A 21,168-nucleotide genomic window follows, 5' to 3' on the forward strand; every position below is an offset into this window, starting at 1 on the left:
AGGGGCTGCAGCAGCACCAGGTCCTAGTGATGCACCACAAAAAATCTCTTACACACACACACACACACACACACGCACACACAGAGCAGCAGAAATAGCCGCACGGCAGCGTGCCCCACCACATGCTTGGTGGAGCTAGAGTTACAGCCCAGCCAGGGCTGCCCTTTACAGGGCTGAGCCCTGCACGCAGGGCAAGGGGGAGCTCCTTCTCCCGACTAACAGAAAAAACAGAAATACCGAAAAAAACTGCAAAAGTGCCACTTGTTTCTTGCAGCTTTCACAGTGAGAGAGAGGCAGAGGCCCCCAGGGACGGCGGTGGGCAGGAGGTGCTGCCACTGCAGTGTCCCCTGCACAAGGGAGGGAGCTTGGTGCGGTGCTGGCCAGGCTCAGCGCAGCCCCATCGCTGTCCCACAGCCACTGAGGGTGCCCAGGCTGTGCCGGCCCCACTTGGAGCCTGAGGGGACACGTCCCCAGGTGGGGAGGACACCGTGCACCGATGCTGTGTGGGACAGGGCGTCCCTGGCTGCCCCGGCCATGCCCGCTGCCAAAACGTGAAGGGAAGGAGCCCAGCGGCCACCCTGCCCGCATTCCCCTGGGCTTTGCCACCTGCCGCCTGTAAATCCTCCCCGGATGCCTCCGGATCCTGCCGGGCTTAGCGCAGTTCCAGCGGAGGCAGCGAGCGTGGGGGCAGCTGGGGCGCTAAGCACAGCGCAGGAACCGGCACCCTCCCACCCTGACAGCTGCTCCCTGCGGCGCACACAGCACACACAGCCCCTCGCTGCTCCCACTGCATCCCCGGTGGGACCACCACTCAATGAGAGCGGTGCCACCGCCACCCCAACCACCCCTGCCACCTCCTCGCTCCGTGGGACCGGCACAAATAGCTAGGAAATCTGTGGAAAGCTGGGACCAGCCCCAAAACTGGGTAATAACGTCCCATCAGAGGAGCCACCAGGTGCTCCCCACAGCCTGACCCGCATCCCGCGCCCCCCAGGGCTGTGGCTGTGGCCGTGGCCCCCCCCCAGACACCCAGACCCACCGCCTCACCTGGTGCGTGGCCGTGCCCAACATCGGGGCCGGGGAGAGCGGGCAGGAGAGGCAAAGCCCCCAGCGCCCGGGCCAGCAGCCGCGGCCCCAGGGCCAGCACCCGGACCCGCACCTCGCGGCAGCAGTGGTTGATGAGCCGCAGGTGGACGCTGACTTTGGTTTTGATTTTGACCAGGCACTTCACCATGGTGGCAGGGGTGCCCGTGGGGTCCGAGGAGGCGCGGGGCCGGCCGCCTGCCCGTGGCTCGGCTGGTGCAGGCAGTGCTGGGGCCGTGGGCTGGCCGTCAGGGCTATTCTGGGCGCTCGCACCGTGCCCCGCTGAAGTGAGAGCGACAAAACGCAGCTGCCAGGGCAGGGTGTGAGCTGCCAGGTGCCGGGTGATTTATCGTGCGGGGCTATTTAATGCCCGCTCCTTTTTGCAACGGCACCCGTGGGAGGTGAGGAGAGGGTGCTCGTTGTCAACAGGGCAGCTGAGGTGCCCCAAAAATCAGCACGGACGCCAGGCCCGGACACCCCTGATGGGCACAAGCACTGCTTCTGCTGTGGGGGTCCCCCAGGCTCCGGGCTGTCCCCTCCTCTCCCTCAGCAACCTCCAGCCTCCCTGTTTCTCAAGCGGGTGCCAGTGGTTTGGCAGTAGTGCAGCAGGGCAGACCCTGTGGCAGCTGGGGTGGCAGGAGCAGGGTCTCGATCGCCTTTGCATTCAATATTTTTGAGCACAACCTTACCAGCTGGACTTCAGAGACTCTAAATGCTGAGAAACAGAAGGCGGCAGCGAGCACAAGCACATCTGCAGCCGTGCAGAGCCCCCTGGGCTGCTCTCTGCACCCACCTAGCTGTGCTCTCTGGCCCCTTTTTGGGCCCCCAGCCGGGGTGGCGGTGACAGGCTGCATTGTGTCAGTGCTTTGCTCGCCCTGGGGACCCTGGATGTGATGAGCACGCACAGGCTTCTTAGCTGGACATGCATTTGGGTGTGCATCGGCTTTTCTGTGTGCCCGTGTGTGTGTGCCCGTGTGCAGGGCTGCGCTGGCTGCAGCACCCCGGTCTCCCCGTGTCCTACCTTCCATGATGGAGATGTGAACGGCTCTCCTGCGGGTGCGGGGCACGCTGCTCAGCCGGGGGCCGTGGGTGATGGACGGGCAGCTCCGGCTCGGCACCAGCCCTGCCCTGGGGACAGAACAGGGACAGTGAGAGCCCGCGGGCTGGACCCAGCACGGCCCAGATGGGGACATCTCCTCCTGCCTTTCAACAGGTCCCTCCAAAAAGCCCCTGTGACGCACAAATCTCCCTCTGCTCCACTCCTGCCCCAAGCAGCAGCGGGGCCATGCCTGCCCTGGGCTCAGGGATACCCACAGAGCTACGGCACCGAGGGACAGGGCGGCTGCAGGAGGCGGCTGCAGATGCTGCCTGCATCCTTCCCAGTGAACACAGCCCGCACTGCGAGCTTGTGCAGCTTGGAGAACTCAAATAGGAGTGAGCTTCTGAAAACCCTTCATAAGCTCTTCCTCCCAGGGCTTGGGCTGATGGAACAGGGCTGAGTGGAGCCCCAGAGACCCCTCTGCACCCCGAGCACTGCGGTACCCCAGCCCCATGGGCTGTAACCTTCATCTTACCGATGTATCTCCGGCGGCTCCCGCTTGATCTTGGCGCTGGACTCCATCACTTCCTTTGCAACGCGGCCACTGCAGGTAGGAGAAGAACAGCAGCCGTGAGCAGGAGTGCAGGACCCCGGTGAGCTGGGGTGCTGGGCACTGTGGGACCCCCTCCCCTCTAGGGGAGCCTGCCCAAGGCATCCAGACCATCCTGTGCCAGCCAGGAGGGAGCTGCCCCTGCAAAACCCCCAGAGCTTTCCCTTCCTCTTCAGCCCTGTTCCTACCAAACAGAGCTGGAGAGACGAATGGCAGCAGTGGAACAGAGACAACGTGGCCATGGCCTCGCCGCGGCAGCGATGGGCGGGTGTCCTGTGACCAGAGGCACCCAAAGCACAGCCGAGGGAGCACCCGAAAGCACACCCAGCAGGGACTCGCAGCCGCTCCTCACCTGTATCGGAACCGGCTTCCTTTGAAGAACAAGTTGCTGCTGGACACCGTCCGGACCTGGCTCGACTTCTCCAGCCTGCAAGGCACCGAGAGCTGCGTGAGCGCCCCACTGCTGGGCACACGGGCAGAGCCCTGGCTGGCTTTGCTTTTACAGCACCCAGAGCTGGGGACTGACGGCTCTACGGGGCTGGGGAGCGCAGAGGGGCACCCATCGGTGCCTTCGGACAGGAGCCCCCGGCCCCATCCCCGATGGGACGCATGGATCAGCCCCACACAGGCAGGCTGGTGGCTCTGGGGGCTGCACAGTGCGAGGAGCCCCTGGAAGCAGCCCCCCAACCCTCTGCCCCCACCCCAGGGCAGCCGCTCCTTTGCCCCCAGGCCAGGGCCGAGCGGCACCGCCACAAGCCCCCGGTCCACTCTGCTGGGCGTGGAATCCTGCCATCGTGTGCTGCCAGCATTAATCACAAAAAGATTTGTAAAGCAATATTGCAATTTCATTCCATGTTAATATAATGAGAAATGAAACCTGCTGATTGCAGCCGCTGATTGCAGTATTCCCAGAGAGAACACATTACACACTTTATCTCACATCTCGCTGATTAGAATAAAACTCATTATAAAGCACAAAGACGGCTATTTTTAAGTAAACCGCCGTACGGTAAAACCAAGGCGTTCTGCCCCGGTTTCTCAGCAGCCAGCCCAGCCCACAGCCTGCCCTGCAGCCCCTTGTGGCTACAACCTGGCCCTTTCCATGCAGCCTGTGGCCACCAGCCCAGCTGGCCGAGGGCAGCAGCACTGGGAGCAGCCGAGCACCAGCACACCCTGACTGGCACCGAACGAGCCGTGATTGACGGGAAAAATGCTAAAACACATCTGGTGCTTGGGGCAGGAGGTGCGCTGCTCGCTTAGTGCTAGAGACCTGACCCCCAGACAATTAGTTCTCATCTCCTGATTGAGGGTTTGCTGCGCTGGGATGGACGTCCTTGCACTCACTTGTAGAAGGCTTGGTTTTCGATCCCACACTTCCAGAGGTGCTTGCAGGCTTCTGGCGTTGGGGCGAAATAGGTAAGGACAATTTTCTTTTCCTAAAGGAGAAAGAAGTCCACGGGGAAAGGAGTGAGTGGGGACCAGCAGGCTGCGTGCCGGGAACGTGGCTGGGGCCTAGAGAAGGGGGGGCCAAAACCTGCACGGACAGGGTGCAAACCCCTGCAGGGACACTCCCTCCCCCCCTCACTGACACCCAGACTATTTGCATTTTGGATGTCCACAGGCACATTTTTAGCACTCGTGCAGCTGGTGCGCACGTTGGCGGCTCTCGGCAGTGCTCTCGGGGTGCCTCGGTCAGCCAGGGGTGTCGGTGGGACGGCCGGGCCGCAGCACAGCTCAGCCCCACGCTGCTGTTGCTGAGCTCCCCCCGCACCCCCCTCAGCACGGCCCTGCCACCTCTGGTGCCCACAACGAGGGGCAGGGGCAGCGCGGGGCATCCGAGGCACTGCAGCCATGGGGAGGGCGCAATGGGCTCAGCATGGGCCATGGGCACATCCACAGCAATGGCAGAGCTGCAGCCCGTGTCACCCACCCTACAGGGCCCCTCCGAGGGGCACACCCAGAGGCTGCAGCCCCCCGGGGGCGTTAGGAGCTGGCTGCGTGCTGGGGCAATGAAAAAGGCCGTGCTCAGTAGGACCCAAGATGAGAGAATGCACTCACCTCCTTCTGGCTTACGTACAAGTAAAAAGTCTTCCCCTCAAATTTCATTTTGGTCACCTCGTTCCTGCAAGGACAAGGACAAGGACAAGGACACACACATGAGAGGCTGCCTGGCCCCACTGAGCACGCGGCCACGCAGCCTCCCCGCAGCCCGGCCGTGTCGGGGATGGCCTGGAGATGGCTGGTGGCACCGGCAGGCCAGCAGGCAGGGCGGGTGGCCAGGAGACAGACACTGCCATGGGCAGAAACCCGGGGCAAACCCCCCCTCACTGCCAACCCTGGGGGCTCCACTGCCTCCACCCAGCACCCAGCAAGTGCCCGGGGAAGGCACCAGGGCTGGGAGCACCCGAGCACCCCCGCCAGCAGGATTGCAGCCCCGGCATCCCTCCAGCACCCTGGGGTGACACGGGCACCGTGACGGAGCAGGGGGTGCAGGACAGCGCGGGGCCCGCTCACCATTTGATGAAGTGCACTCGCTTGTTCCCCTGCAGCACCACGAACCCGAAGGGCGTGAAGGCCAAAAACGCCGCGTTCCCCGACACGTCCTGGAAGGCAACAGCGGCTCCTCAGCAGAATGCAGCCACACCAGCAGCGGGCACACGCCACCGTCCACCCCCAGCTCTATCGGGGTCTCGCAGCCCCCCCTGCCCCAGCCCCGCACCCCGAGCATCCCCCGGCGCAGGGCAGCTGCCAGCCCTCGTGGTGCCACCAATTCACGAGTACGCAACAAGCAGCGAAGATGACGGTGCCCAACCAATTCCTTTTGCTAATAATTCAACAGGAAAATGGTAAAAACCTGTTGGACCTTTGACACCCTCGGAGCCCTGCGCAGCCAGTGCAGCCGGGCAGCGCCGAGGCAGTTTAAAGCCCGTAATTAGTGTCGTGCGCGGAGCCAGGCGGCGCGGTAACTTAATCATAACAACCAGACTCCAGGGAAGCGATCATTAACTGCACTGATGCTCATGAAAAAAAGCAGATATATGCTGAATTTTAAAAATATTATAAAAGGGTAGTGGCTGCTCTTTAATTGGGAGGCTTTTCCTCAGCCCGCAGATGCCTGCCCTGCATTCAGGCTGCTTTATCAGGATGCTGAGCTGGAAACGGGCACGACAGGGGCTGGCAGGACACACGGGAGCACTGTCCGCAGCACTGGAAGCAGAAGCAGATGCAGGATTTCACAGGGGAGGATGCCCGCCTGGTGCCTGCCCTCCTCCTGCAGCGTGCTGCCTGGGCCTCACTGTGCGGCCACGGGCATTTTCTCTGAAGGGTCACTGCCACCAGTCCTTGGCTCCTGTCCCTGTACAGATAAGCTACCTGAAAGCACATCAGAGGGGTGCAGGAGACAGCTTTCCTGATATCTTCAGAATTTGGCAGAGAACGAATCGGTTTTAAGTCCAGATTAGATCAAAATCCATTTTAATCTGCCAAGGGTGAATGGCCAAAAGCAAGGAGCCCTGAACATCCAGCCTCCTGCACAAAGCAAGGCACAAAGCCCCCAGTGATCATGTCCAGACGGATGTGAAGGGGATGAGATCTCCATGCGGCACCATGGACCGGCAGCGCCCACAGCCCAGGGCTGTGGCTCCTCGACATAGGTGGGAGGTGGAGACCCCCACCACATCCCCATCGCTGCCCCACACCGTCTGGGGGGCGCACGGCGGTGCCGGGGCACAGCACCCTGCTGCTAACAGGGGTGCCAGAGCGAATGTTATCAGCAGGGAGCCAAATGTGGGTGCAGCTCTCCCAGCGCCAGCCCCTCGGGCTATCGGCACAGCCAGCGCCGTGCCGTGCTCTCCCTCTCCCCACCCGTGCTGTGCTCCCGCTGTTTGCAGCCCCAGCCCCATGGCCCTGCCCAGTGCCCAGCAGCAGAGTGCAGATTTTGCTGTCTTTTGGGCATTTGTGAGCCTGGCCCCTCCAGCACCCTGTGCCACAAAGCCGCACAGTGCCCAGCTGCAGGGGTAGGACTGCATGGCACTGCCCACGTCCTCTGCCTTGCTGATTTTATTTAGGCTCTGCCCTGCTCCTGTGCCAGTAAATGGCCGGGCTCCCCCCGCCGGCCAGGTGTACTTGCTGTGAGTGGGAATTTACACGGCGTAACCCCCTTAAAGTCCCTGGAGGAGCTCAGAGCAGGCGCTCCCCTTATGGCAAAGCTCCCCTCCTGCTTTGCATCCCGTGTCCATCTGCATGTGATGGGATTATGAGGGACCACGGAGAGCCAAACGCAATGACATCTAGAGTCAATAGAAAGCATTTCAAACAGAAAATTCGATTAGTGGCCAGGGAAGAGCAGGGAGTTAGCCTGTCTCCGGCAGATTAATGGCTGTTGGTCTCTCAGACACATTACTGACCTTGTCGCTGCCTCCAAATTACACGCTTCTGCAGATGATCAGCCATTGTCTTTTGCAGTTGTCTGCATGTACAAACACCTTCTTATAACTTCCCTAAATACTCCTCGGGAAGGCCCTCGGGGCAGTTATCCCCCCTGCTGCCCCCTGTGCACATATTCCCATTTTTATGTTCTCATGCCCAACCCAGCGCCTGCCACGCTCCGCAGTGCTCCCGGTGCCAGAGCCCCCGGCGGGTGACAAACGGCTGTGCCTGGAGCATCACGGCACCTCTGCAGCGTGGCACCTGCCAGCATGAGAACGCAGAGCCAGAACAGTGCTCAGGAAGCCGTTTTACCTTGCAGGGGTGTGGGTCAACTCCGTAGGTCTCCAGAGTCTGGGCTTTCCTTAGGAAATTCAGCTCTGAAGTAGCTGGTGTCTGCCCACTGCAGGAGGGAAAAAAAGGGGGAAAAAAGAAGAGTATTTCACGGGAGACATGCCTGTGAGAAACTGTCCTCAGCTTTGTGGTTTCTGTGAAGAAGGGGCATCGGTCCCAGCCTGTGTCCTGCCAGCTTGTTTGGGGCACGACACAGCGAGCGGTGCTGGGGAGGACCAAGGGTGAGGAGCCCCTGCAAGGCCCAGGGCTGAGTTACAGGCACTGCCCAGCTTCAATCGAGGCGGGAGGGGAGGGCAGGTTGGGGACAGAAGCAGCCGCTGCTCGGGGGGAGCTTTGCTGTTAGGCCTGACCCAGCACCTTTCCGAAACCCCTCTGCTCCATTTCTGCTGCTACCAGTGCTGCCAAGAGCACCGCTGGCTTTCAGCTGCACACGATGCACAAAGCTCCAAGTGCCCGTCCCGTGGCGTGCCCCCATGTCCTGAACAGCAATAAAAATCAGCAGAGCCTCAACAACATCCCCGTTCCCATGCATCGGCCATACCTCAGCTCCGACTTGTGGATCTCTGCGATTTTCCTCTCCAGCTTTTCCGAGTGCTTGGGGAAGAACTGGAATTTGGAGCTGTAGCCCTCCGGGTGCTTCCCCGGGTCGTAGTCCCCAATCTCAGCTGGGGGGGGACAGAGGCAATGAGTGGCCATGCACATCCCCATCCTGCAGCCACCCCGGGCCCTGTGGTGCTGGATGCCAGGCGTGGGGCCGGGGCTCGAAGCCCCCAGTGCCAGGGCAGCAGGGACACACCGCACCGCCACGGCCGTGTGTCCCACCGGGAGGGCTCGTTTGTCAGGCTTTAACCACATCCAATTCATTTCACCGTTTGCTTGGGAATCGCCCGCAAGCAGATGGTCACTGTCCCACCTTTATTAATTCCTCAAAGTCCTTGCCAAACACTTTTTGCTCGCAGGGGTGCACGTACCCAGCTTCCCAGGAACCCAACCGCCTGCCCAGGGACTTCAGGAGTGGCCCTGGCAGGGCAGCAGGGTGAGTGCCCCCAGGTTGGGACATCTGAGCCCACAGCCCCCCATGGGCAGGGGGCACCGGCTGCATCTCTGCAGCACAGTTGCACACACCACACACACAGCATGGCGATGCTAATGGCCCCTCAATGTCCTTTTGTGTCCCTCCAGTGCCACCCAGCTCTCCCAAGGAGCCTGGAAAGCCCACGCCGAGTGCTTTGGGTGCTGTCAGTGCCATGGGCTGGGCAGGGGCAGTAGGAGCAGGCAGAGCAGTGCAGCAGGAGCACAGATGGGATAGGGGGTCAGCAGGAGATGGCTTTCGGAGCCTTTCCCACCTCCTGCAGCACCAGCACCTCTGCAACTCGCTGCCAAAAGCACTTTCTCTGCCGAGGCACCCAGCGAACAGCAGCGAGCTTACACAAGGACGTCTTCACCCGTTCCAGGAATCAGCAGAACTGCATTTACCTCTCATCTGCAGCTGCAAACCCCGGGGGCTGCCAGCGCCACCGCAGGCTGTGCACAGCCCCGAGAGGAGCAGCGCTGCCACGGGGCTGCTTCTGCAGAGGGGCAGAGCAGGCATGGGGGGTGCTGCTGGGAGCACCCCACGGCGGTTTTGCTGACCACCTTGTGGCCCCTGGACAAAAGCCACTGCACAGTCACAAGAGGGAGACGTGGACTAGGTGAGCTGTGGGTGCTTTGCAGCGATGGGGCAGCTCAGAGCAGAGCCGCGTGTGCTTCTGCTGCGGGTGAGACCACGGCAGCAATTCCAATCCTCCCCAGCCCAGCCCAGCACGACACGACACAGTGCTGAAGGATGAGCCCTGCACTGGCTGGGTGACATTTGTATGCCAGGTGCAGTGATCTGTTGTAAGTGAAATAATGTAATCAGTACTTAGCATGAAAAGCAAATTTATCTTGTCAAAAAGCATTACCTTGAAGGATATAGGCGGCCAGCAACGCAGCGTCTGAAGTCTTGCAGAGGAGACGGCCGTGGTAGAGATCTCGTTTGATCTGCAGGAAGACTAAATACCTGAGGACAGCAGAGAGAGTCCAGTCATTAGGCAAAGCTTAAATTACCCAAACAGGCAATTTAGGTGGGGAACATCTGCCACAGGACACTGGCGGTAGCATTTCTCTCCGAGCAGCCCGTTTATAAGACTCTCCTCCTGCTTGGGAACAGCCGGTGGCACAGTGCAGCAAATGGTCCTACTGCACCTGGTGTGAGCCCGGGTGGCTTTGTGCCCCGGCAAACCACGGCTCGCAGGAGTCCCCTAAATCAGTGCTTTTTAAGAAAAACAAGAAGTATCTGTGTGAGAGCTACGCCAAGACACTTCTGTGCATGCCGGTACAGAAAAGACAGATCAATGCTATCCAAGAAAGCTGCTTCCAGCACGTATCCCGCTAGGAACACTTGCATCCAGGACACAGAGACCTTTCCAAACAGGCTCTGCAGATAAGCACAGTGCTCCTCACAGTGCTCCCATCCTGATGGGCATCTCCCAGCTGCAGCCAGACCCTGGAAGGACCTCAACTTTCTCACTTTCCCAGAAAACATCTTAAGTTTTTTTTTTTTTTTTTCATTATTATTATAATTATTATTACTGGGGGGTTCCTAATGTGGAACACAAGCAAGGCTCTCATCGGTTTTGTACATCACGAAGAGCAAAGTAAACTTCAGAAGACTTTTCTGAGCACCTCAGCATCTTCTGTGCTGTTTCCTACTTGATCTCCCACTAAAAATATGAAGATTTTATAAATGCAAAACTAAAGTAAAAAGCTGAGCAGACAGCAAAATCCCAGAGATCCTCTGCCATTGGCTGCCTGCAAAAATAGACTGAAAATCCAAAAAAGTGAAATCCTGGAATATATTTAGCTGTATCAGTAAGCCGACTTAAACCTCCATGCGCTTAGCACGGAGCGCATTCTCCCAGAATATTTAATGGCACAGAGCTTGCGATCCCCCAGCCTCCAGAAGCTGATGGAGAGCTCCCAGCCTGGCGTGGGGCTGGCTGTGTGGGGCTGGATATGTGTAAAGATTTGGTGCTGCCCATCCTCGGGCTGCTGAGGCCAAGCAGGGCTGAGTGGGTGTCACGGGCTGTTTGTCACCATTTGGTGCGTATTTGGTGCAAGAGCAGCTGATTCTGGCAGTCCTTTCATTTGCAGTAGCCGACTGTCCACAGCACAAGATGGCTTTTCTGGCCTGCTTTGAAAATAGAAGGAGAAGCTCGTGCTGTTTGTCCCTGTTTTTAACAGATGAGGTTACGGGGCTTCCTTTGCAAGGCAAACCCCAGAGCTCTCCAGCTGTGGGACGTGAGGGGCACCTGCCGGGAGCAGGGCAGCCCAGCACCTTTGTTGGCTTCTCCCTTGGAGCACCAAAGACAACTGAATAATTTGCAGCAGCAATGGCAAAAGGCACCAGGAGAGGAGTTTGGAAAGTTGCAGTAAAAGACGACCCGAGCCTCCAGGCCAGGGGAAGTTTCACCACAGACCCCCAGCCACGCTTTTATTTTGCTGCTGTGACCTCGAGAGGGCTCTGCACATCCTGCACACCCGCCCTTCCTTCTGGCAGGAAAGGCAGCACGAAGAGCCCCTAAAGATAGAAACTTGATAGAAGCACTGTCAAGTTTGTGAATTGCCATTCATCATCCCTTTCTTCCACCACGTTCATTCCCCTTCCATAAAGGGATGTAGGTAATTGCTTCCAGGGGACTGCCAGGGAACTGGAAGCACTCAAACCCTCCAGACAGCCCCAGCACATGCAGTAACCATCTGAGCAAAGGATGCACTCAGGCAGCTGCACAGAGAGCTCGTTTAGAAGTGGCAGGAGTGTCGGGAGAAGCAGAAAATGGATGTGAAGGGTGCCCTGCTGCTCCTGCCGGAGCCCTCCACGCAGGATCGAGGGCTTCCAGCTGGAAGGAGAGGTTTTGGGGAGCCGCAGGGAAAGGCAGGCACGTGGCACAGAGCGGGATCTGTTCTGCACTGGAGGATGCTGCAGAAGCTGCAGTGGCCCTGGATGTTACGATGGGAAGTGTGGCACCCTGAGCACTTTGGGAACGGGTTTGTGCAACCACCTGCAGATGTCCAGGCCATGGGCTTCAAGCAGCACCGAACGCTGCCTGCCGGGCACGGTGGCTCTAAATGCTAACACAACACACACACTTCCCCCCGTTGTGACACTCGGCGTGATTTGGGTGCTAAATGTCTGTCGCTGTGACTCAAACATGAAACCAAACCCCGCAGGGCCCCGGCCATCCCCTCCCCGTGCCCGCCGAGCCCCCGTGGTGCCCGCCTCACCTGGTGATCTCCTCCTTCAGAGCCGCGGGGTCCGTGGGGTAGAACTTGACGCGGAAACACATGGTGAAGGGCGGCTGGGCTGCAGCGAGAACAGTGACATTGTCACCAGCCCGCCGGCACTGCCCACCTCGTGCCCCCAGCACCCGGCCGGGGAGGTGGCCAGGCGCCACGCGGGGCACCCGCACGCCCGGAGCGCTGCTTACCCCTCATCTGCTTCACAACCGACTTTGTGAACTCCAGCCAGTGCTGAAACGAGAGGGAGAGTCCTTCAGTCAGCTCAGCTCAGCAGCAAACACTTCCAATTAATAACACTGAATGTTCAGGGCAAGATTAACGAAACAAAGCACCCCTCTGCCTGAAATAAAAGCGTGCTGCCCAGGTGAAGCCATGGGTCGCACGGCAAGGTGAAGGCAGCAGGGAGAAGCACTACGGCACAGAAATGTCCTCTCCTTGCACTGGTTAGGGCAGGACACAGCCCCATGTTCTCCCCCTGCCCTGTCACTTGCTCCCATCTGCCAGGAGCGCCGTGCCGCTGTCGCTGGATGCAGTTTCAGCAGCGCTCCCTCAAGTGGCTGTGCCCGTAGAGACAATGCATCACAATGCATTATGCACAGCGTTTTGTTCCTAAATTTGCTTAAAGAGGCCCTTCAGCACAACCCACGGAGACAAAGAGCCAACACAAGTGGTGCAGCAGCACGCAACCTGCCCGTGATGCCGCCAGCAAAACGCTGCGTGGCGCAGCCAGCACCGGGACAAGGGGGACAAGGGGACGGGTCCTGCACTGGGGAGCCTGGGGGCAGGGGGGCCCCGAGCAGCCCCCCCTGCGGTGGCAGCGTGGGAGCAGCTCCTCGCTCAGCAGCTCCTTGCACAGACACAGCAGAAGGTGCCTTGGGGAGCAGAAATTATTTGTTACGGTGGCTTATATCGATCAGCAGGAGACACAACACAAGCCCGTTATTAATAGCTCCGCCTGTGAGCACTTTCACAATGCTCCTCATTCACAAATCTCAAGTGCTCTAATGGCAAGCAGCGACTGAACACATGTTTGTGCAGCGCTCGCGTTCTGCACGCCTTTTAGGAGGAAGATTAATCCGGCGCGGAGGGCGCTCGGAAAGAGCAGCAGAACTCAGCCCTCCCAGCTCGCTGCTCCAGGGCTGACCCGAGCAGGACACGGCCCCTGGGCACTGCTCCTGCCCCGTGCCAGGAGCTGCTCCCCGAGGCCAGGCTGGGGCTGGGGGAGCAGAGCTGCAGGAAACCCCAGCGCAGCGCCCGGCAGCACTCACCCTTTGCTTGTCGGGGTCCACAAACCGAATGCCGAAGTAATCCTTCTCCAGCAGGTTCAGGTGGTGGCACAGAAGGTCAAACAGGTACTGACCCTTGGCATCTCTCTGCAAGACAAGAAGTGGCATTTACAGAGCAGCAGGACAGGGGTGGCTGAGCCGAGGAGCTTGGGTGAGATGAATTAGTAGAGGAAGGAGCCGGGTGGGGAGACCAAGGCATTAAACCTGTGGTGTCTCAGCAGGGAGGGGAGGTCACAGTGATGTTTCCAGCTCCCCTGGTGTCACAGCGATGTTTCCAGCTCGGACAGCCTGCTCCCTTCAGCAATGAGAAGGTACCGTGTGCCCGTGCAATGTACAGACAGCACTGGAGCGAATGTTAATGAGAAATATTAAAGTATTGAATACAAAATGTGAGACATCTCAAATGTACAGCCCGGCACTGCAGCCCCATACAATCCGGCACTGCAGCCCCGCACAGCCTGCTCGGCAGCGCCTCATCGCAGATCAAACACCGCTCCTGACAGATGACACCGCTCCTCAGGAGAACACGGGTTTCGCTTTTCCTACAAATACATTTACCGTGTATGTTATCTGATCAAACGATCACTCAGCAGACACAGGCCGTGCAGTCGGGGAACTCCTACAGGTCTGGCGTTAACCCGTTCCTGGAGTGTGATGTGCTCCTCTTGATGTCCCTGGCAGAGCAACCACCAGCTCTGCACCTCGCTGGCACCGCGCTGACTCTGCCCCCCTGCCCATGGGACAAGGCCAGCAGTGAGGCCCCATGCCTGGGGGTGCCCGTGGGGGCACTGCTGAAAGCCTCAGCACCCCCTGCATGGGTGGCTGCTGCAGCGCGCTGGTGCTCAGCCACTGGAGCAGGTTGGTGGCGGGTTTGGGGCAGTGGCAAACAGAAGTGAGCAGGAGAAATGGACACAGCAAGGAGTAGGCAGCTGTGCTGGAGATGTGGGGTGTGCAACGCTGGCCCCAGCCCCAACTGCAGTGGGGGAAATGGGAGAAATGGGAGAAATGGGGGAAATGGGAGAACCAGCCCCTGCGCCCAGTGGGGCAGCAGAGGGAGGGGACTGGTGCTGCCCAGCCCCACCGCTCCTGGAAGACGGTGATGTGATCAGTGCAATCCCACAGGGCAGGCTGGGACTGACTTGGTCACCAGGCATTTCACTGAAGGCTTAGAGAGTGGCCATGGCTTGGGGGAGGCATGGGCTGGGCTTTGCTTGATCTTTGAGCAAACAGAAACGTAAATGACATGCCTTAGGGGTCTAACTGTGCTGCACACACCTTGAAAATAACCAGGGTCAAGGAAACGTAGGTGGGGCAGCGCTGTACCCATTGACACAGGCTAAAACACTCCCATTTTCTTCAAAGAGCCCGATCTCACTGCTGCAATTATGTTCTGGTCTGCTCACAAACAAATACAGCAGTGCCCTGAGGGCAGGATTTCCGATCTAATAAAAGGTTGAAATGGTTCATTAGTGTTCAGACTCACTTAAGACAAGTGCTTGGTACTCAGCGAGCAGCCCCAGCACCCGGCTGCCCCCATCTCCCCGCGCCCACCCCTGCAGCAGCCGTGGCGGTGCCCCCCTGACCCCGTGGACACTGAGGTCTGTGTCCCACCATCGCCCACCTCCTTGCCCCTGCCATGCCTGAGGACTCCAAACTGTGGACATGGGTGCCGAACTCAGAAAACCGTGGCCTAGATTTTGCTTTATTAATAGGCTAATTGAGGCTCCGCGCGCATCATTCATCACTGTCAGCCGCCGCCCGGTACAGGCTGTTCGCTCTGCTCGGATGCAAGGGCACAAAATGCAGAGGAATAACGGAACCTGCCAGCAACCAGATCCCTTCAGCCCGAGTTAGAGCAAGCCGTTGTTCTTTACTCAAACAACAGGCAGAGGCAGCCCCACAGCTCCTGCTCCGAGCCCCACGTTGTGTGAACGCTGACTGAGCTTCACCCCTGCTACAGGCACAAAAATGCCAGAGGAAACTGCAAAGAGTGACTCTGGCTCGACAGGCCCAGCAGAGGAGATGTCCCTGGCGCAGCATCACGCCCCTCACCTCCCAGAGCCATTTTTCACAGGAATTTGCTACAGGCTCTTCTCCCTTTCCCTACCCGTGTCCCACATTAGTGCTAATGTCTGCGTAATGTTTTCCTCTGCAATTTTAACACAAAGAAATCGCAAAGAAGTGCAAAGCAGACGTCCCCCCGTCCACCGAAACATGGTTAAGTGTAAAAACGCAAATGGCATTACAGGGGAAAACGTTTTCTCTTTGATCTCTCTAACTTGAATTAAACATATTCTAAATTAGTCATTATGAGGATGTCTTTCAGGAAATTATCCGAGCTGTCTTTACAAATCATAACTTGAAAGGGCTGTCTGTTGCGTAATATCAGCTTAAATATTCTCCGTTTTGATCTTTATATGTTCTTATAAAGTACGGCTTATATCTGTCCCAGCGTCTGCAAGTTTTTGAGGCCAGCCTTGCAGGGCACCGCATCCTGACGGCAAGAGCATCGCTGAGTGCCACCACCGGTAATCCCTGCTCGCGCCGGGAGCGCCGCGCTGACACCACGCAGCGATATCCCCCGCTGCCGCTCCTGCTGAGCCCCGCTTTCCTTTCTTAAACTCCAGTTACAAAGTTGAGGCACTGCAGATAAACACCACATCACGTCCCAGGGGCGGCCGGGCATGGCAGGGCAGCGTCACCGCTCCAGATTTCAGCGCTCCCAGCGCGGGCGGGCTCACGGAGCCGCGGGGGTAGCTGGCTTCAGCACCGAGCTGCGAAGGATAATGCGCAGTGCCAATCACTTGCAGTGTACCACGCAGCATTGTTCGGATTCAGAATAGTTCCTAATTTTGCTTTGGTCTCGTGTGAGATGAGACGAAGATGTGCTGCTGGTTGCAGAAGGCGGCATCACGGCACAGGTGCTCAGATCTGCAAACCCCAATCCTTCTGTGGGGCTGCTGCCGGACGGTCACACCGCACTGCCGAGGCACAGCAACGCCTTGTGCCCAAATGCTTTCTGCAGAGTGCTTGGCCCTCCAAGTCTTAATTTGGATTTTACCCAGTGATTACTGGAAGAGGAGTTTGGCTGTCGAGCTGAGCACACTGGCTGGCTGTCCACGGGCTCACCCAAGGGTGCCCAGCAGGGTGCGCAGGGTCTGCGTGCTTCTGCAAACCCTGCCTGTGCCGCGCACCCACCTGGGAGAGGAGCTGGCGAGTGCTGGGGACAGAGCCCGGGGACTCCTTGCCTCGCAGCCTCCCTGCCTTGGCTGCTGAGCACGCTCCCCACTCCTCAGGGCTTGGGGAGGCTCAGCCAGGTGTGAGACAGCAGGGCCCATGAAGGATGGACAGACAGACGGACATGGGTCTGCTGCTCCACGGGTGGAGGAGAGGTGCGAGGGAGAACCCTGTGCCACGTGGGTGCCTCGGGGTCTGTCCCACGAGGCGCTCATGGGTGCTCGCTGGCAGCACAGGGAGGATGCAGATCTCACCACTGCTCCCGGCCTCCACCCTCAAGCCAATTTGAGTCTTAAAAAAAATGCAGAGATAATGTTTACACAACTGCGCTACTCTTTTCTGCATAAAACAAACACGATCAATAGCTCACCCGGGCTGCACGGGGGGGGTCGGGTTCCACATCTCCGTGTTCCTCATCAATCATTCACCAGGGGATGAAAGCAGGATTAGAGGACTGCTGTTTGAGCAAGCACTGCTCCTCTGTCAGGTACGGCACCCTGCTGGCACGCATGTCACCCAGCGTGGTGGCGCAGCACCCGGCGAAGCAGCAGAGGGGCTCTGAGGAACATCCAGGGGTGAAGCGAGCAGCAGCAGGCAGGCAAGTACCATTGGCACAGAAAGACACGGATCCAAAAGCAGAAAACATAAAATCCTTTTGGAAAACTACAGCAACTGAAAAGGGGAATGAGCTTCAGGTGCTGCACTGTAAATAAATACAAACCAAACACCTCACCCCAGCAAAAACGGATGGGCCAGGGGAGCTGGTCTTGCCATAGCAGGACCCTCCATGGGGTTTTCCAGCAGCAAGCCCACCAAGCCAGTGGTGTGGTGGCTCACACCTCTCTAACGAGGTTTATTTCTTGAAAGAGGTCAAAAAAATTCAGTTCTGACCAACTTGGCCCCAGGCCTGTCGCACAGCACCAAGGATGCTGGCAGCCCGTGTCTCGGTGCCCGCTCCGGCACATGGAGAGGAGCCCACGAGCACCTTGTCACGATGAGAATTAACATCTGTAACGTGTTTGTAGGATGCAAAGTGCACAGCTCCGGTGTGTGACACCCACTAGTGCGGAGCAGCTTTGTGTGGCTTACTGCAAAACAGACACAAGGCTCCCAGGGGGAGGTAAGCGCCGCACGCAGTACCAAACAGAGGAATCCCAGATGATTTTTAAACTTTAAGACGATTAAAGTAACCTTGCATTCTTAGTTTTTCTAAGCTCCTCAGCCAAAATTAGGGTCATCCACAGCTGAAATAAAATGAGAGTTAATAATAGCAGCTCATCTGCAAATGAACAGTGTTCCTCGCTTCTGGCAGGCCCACAGAGCACCGCGGTCCCAGCAGCATGTCCCCGAGCCCTGGAAGCTGCAGCTCCAGTGCCGTGCCCTGGCTGCAGGGAGGGACAAAGCCATGGGGAGGCTGCTGGCTGCTGTCTCCTTTCCTCTGGTGAGACCCCCTGGCTCAGCACCACGGTTGTTACTGAGCACAGAGGCGCTAGCACACAGCACCAGCGTGCTGCAGGAGAAGCTGGGAGCACCATCGCACCGCTAGGGATGCCCTTGGCAGAGCCCTGCAGAGGCCCAGCATGGACCAGCCCAGGCTCAGTGCCCACCACTCCAGTGGAAAAGCCAGCTTTATTCTTGCGGACATGGCAAGCACAACTCCGTTATCTCCAGGGAGAGCCAGAGCCACCCCATGCTTCCAGCTGGCACTGCCCAAGGGACCCAAGCTTTGCCGCTGCAGAGCAGGGCGCAGGATGCAGCACAGCAGTCTCGGTGCTGCACGCACACGGCAGAGGACTGCTGGTGGCTTGATGTCCCCAGCCCATCACCAGCTGGACACAAACATCGCCAGAGGAGGCAGCCTGGCTCCACTGCACCTTCCCCGCCTGCTGCCCAGCCAAGGACAGACACTGGAACCAGAGCCCAGAGCTCCCCCATTTCCTTTCCTTCGCCCGCCCGGGGCTGTGCGCATTGTCCTGCTCTACACATTTCTGCATGTCGTGGTTTTATTTTGTTGAATTACTCCTCCGAGCAGCCTGAATGTGTTACACTTCATCATTTAATAAATTATACAAAGCTGTATTACACAGCGGCAGGGAAACTGCTCACCCATGCGTTTTGTGGCAGAGATTCAATTAACCACCACCACGGCACAGCCCGGCTAACGAGCACGCCTCCCCCTGTGCCCAGCACACACGGGGACCTCTGCTCGCTGGTCCCCAGGGCCAGACCCTGCAGACAAGGGCTCCCCTCCCATCACAGCCTGCTTTGTAACAGGGATGCACGATGCCATGCAGGCCATGGCGAGGTCTTCAGTGTGTGATTTGTTATCCACCGGCCTGTTGCTGCTTTGGCTCACAGCTGGTAGACTCTGCAAAAGCCTTGCTCAGATACCACAACAAATTTTTCTTGTTTTCTCTACAGACCACCACCAGGCCAACCCATGACAAGGTGTGACAGCAATGGGCAGTGCCTTGGGCTGCAGGACCAGGCCCAGGGGTGCCCGAGTGCCCTGCCCCTGCTGGATCCCTGCTCACATCGCCCTTCATGCTCCATCCACCAGGGCCATGGGAAGCAGCCATGCCAGGTTCCTGCTCCATGTGCGGCCCAAAGGCTGCCCCAAACCCAGCTCCCACCCGGCCAGCATCTGGGCCAGCCCAGCCCACGGCAGCGTTCACCCTCCTCGAGCTGAAATGTTGAATTTCGGCACCCGCTCCAGGGATTAAGTGCAGGATTTGTGGAGGAAATAGCAGCAGCTGAACACAGCTCCTTTCTGCCCGACTCGCTTCTGAAAATCTCATTGTGGAGATGGCCATTCCTCCCTGCTCCATGAGCTTAGGAGGAGATTATTTTTTAAAGGAAACTGTCAAAAAAAGTCTATTCTACAAAGTGAAGTTGAAGCTTAAATCTCTTTGGCAGCAACATCTGAGCTGGGAGAGATCAAAGACCCACCAGCCCTGCTGCCAACACAAGGAGATTTTTCCTAGCAATTTGATTGCAATATTGTGGTTTAAATGCCTCATTTTCAAAATTCTGCATTGTATTGTAGGAGCCTGGGATTTATTATCCCTCAGACAAAGTTAATGTTCCGTTTGCAGGCAGGGCAAAGTCTTCCTGACAGCTCTCTTAGCCCTCAAAGTAAGCCGGCACCTCATCTGTGGCATGGGGAGAAAATGGGCAAAAATGTGCTTGAAAATGGACAAAAATGTGCTCGAGACTGTTCACATACAGACAGGAGGAGGAAGCTCAGCAAGCCCTGGCCGGAGCAGGGAGCTGCAGCCCGCCAGCCCCAGCAGGGCAGTCTCCTTGCAGCCTCTCCGCTCTCCCCATGGCAGCACGCCTCGTGCCATCCGAGCATCCTCAGAGGCTGCTGGCGCAGCACATCTTCCAGGTGTGCACTGAGCGCAGCAAGAACGACAGCTCGGATCGCAAACCCTGCCCTGCTCATCCCCTGAAATCTATCTAAGCATCTGACAGTTGGCTGGCTGCACATCACGGGCTGCAAACCGCTTCACAAGGCCAGGCAAGGGCACTTCCACCCCGTGCTGGCTGCAAACATCGCTGCAGCAGATGTCCCTCAGCACCAATACCTCCCCCTGGGGGATGCCCCAAGCTCCCACCAGTGCAGGCACCCAGGGGCTGGGTCCCACCCGCCCCAGCAAGGTGCCACAGGCAATGGGGAGGTGCTGACACACGCAGGGACAGGCAGTGACACTCAGCCTGGTGGCCCCGCTGCCCAGCGCCAGCTGCTGCCTCGGAAAGCCCCTTAGCAGGGAGGTCACCAGGCAGCCCGTGCTGGGATTGTGCCATGCCTGGCACTGCGAGCAAGGTCTCTGCTCATGGCCCTCTGCACCCACGCTCTGCTCTGGGCTCTCCCAAACAGCCAGAGAGCAGCGGAGCCGTGCCCCAGCTCCTGGCACCGCAGCGTCGCTGCATCTGCCCACGCTGCCCAGCGGGGAGGGAGGGCTGCTGTGCACAAGGGGACATCTGGACGGCATCCAGGGGCAGCCCCAGAGAGCAGGGAAAATGGGGCTGGAAGGCAAGGAAAGGCAAGGAGGGGCAGGTGGCTCCGCAGGACTGCAGGGAGGGGGGCACTGACCCCGGGATGCTCACAGGGACACACAGCCGGTGCCCCACAGCCTGACCTCAGCCCCCAGCAACCATCGGCACCCCCACGGGGAGACAGCCAGCAAGGGGAAGGGGCTTGATTTAACACCGGAGTGTAATCCTGGTGTATTTATAGCATGTGCATTTTGCTGCTAATTCCCTGTTATCTGTAATCCTTCTTCCTAGCTGACACAGTAATTTCTGTCTTCAGGACTTATCACAGGAGTTTGCTCCAGAAGTTTATGAAGCTGTTGAGAAGGAGAGGCATGAGCTGCGCTGCAGGCACGGAGCAGTCTCCTTTCTGACAATGAAACTGGGAGCACAGAAATTTTCTCTCTGCTGAAGGCCTGACTTGGCAATGTGTGCAAGAGCAGTGGGAAGTTAATGCTGCGTAATGGAGATCTGCGTCCCCCATGACAAATCCGAGTCCCGAAGCTGTATTTAATTTTTAAATGCAAACTCCATTGTTACTTTTACTTATTTTTAGCACGATCTGGAAAAGCTCCATCCGGATGAAGCCTCCAGCTGGCTCACCCCAAGCACTCGTTGGGGCTCTCCCCGTGTCCCAGGCTGCGATGTGCAGCGGGCGATGCCCCGCGCCTGCGGAGCTGGCAGCAGATGGGGATTTTTTTGCATCAAAATATTACAGAAATGCAGCAGAGGAGCCCAGGCCATCACATAGAGATGCTCAGCTGGTGGCATACTCCAAA

General features: G+C 58.3%; 1 protein-coding gene across 2 annotated transcripts in view; it reads right to left on the bottom strand.

Moving 5' to 3' along the window:
* FRMD5 (FERM domain containing 5) overlaps positions 1–21,168 on the bottom strand; it is a 77,941-nt gene that overhangs the window by 3,695 nt on the left and 53,078 nt on the right. For both annotated transcript variants that reach the window (XM_084531780.1, XM_084531779.1), the window contains exons 2-13: positions 13,100–13,204; positions 12,020–12,062; positions 11,817–11,895; positions 9,455–9,552; positions 8,053–8,176; positions 7,473–7,560; positions 5,247–5,335; positions 4,791–4,854; positions 4,077–4,168; positions 3,085–3,159; positions 2,658–2,726; positions 2,105–2,211 (exon numbers count right to left, since the gene is read on the bottom strand). In XM_084531780.1, the coding sequence (XP_084387906.1) occupies positions 2,105–2,211; positions 2,658–2,726; positions 3,085–3,159; positions 4,077–4,168; positions 4,791–4,854; positions 5,247–5,335; positions 7,473–7,560; positions 8,053–8,176; positions 9,455–9,552; positions 11,817–11,895; positions 12,020–12,062; positions 13,100–13,204 (1,033 nt within the window). The remainder of the gene's footprint in view (positions 1–2,104; positions 2,212–2,657; positions 2,727–3,084; positions 3,160–4,076; positions 4,169–4,790; positions 4,855–5,246; positions 5,336–7,472; positions 7,561–8,052; positions 8,177–9,454; positions 9,553–11,816; positions 11,896–12,019; positions 12,063–13,099; positions 13,205–21,168) is intronic.

This window comes from Aythya ferina (assembly GCF_964211825.1).
Source record: "Aythya ferina genome assembly, chromosome: 11".
In the NCBI taxonomy this organism is placed as follows: domain Eukaryota; kingdom Metazoa; phylum Chordata; class Aves; order Anseriformes; family Anatidae; genus Aythya; species Aythya ferina.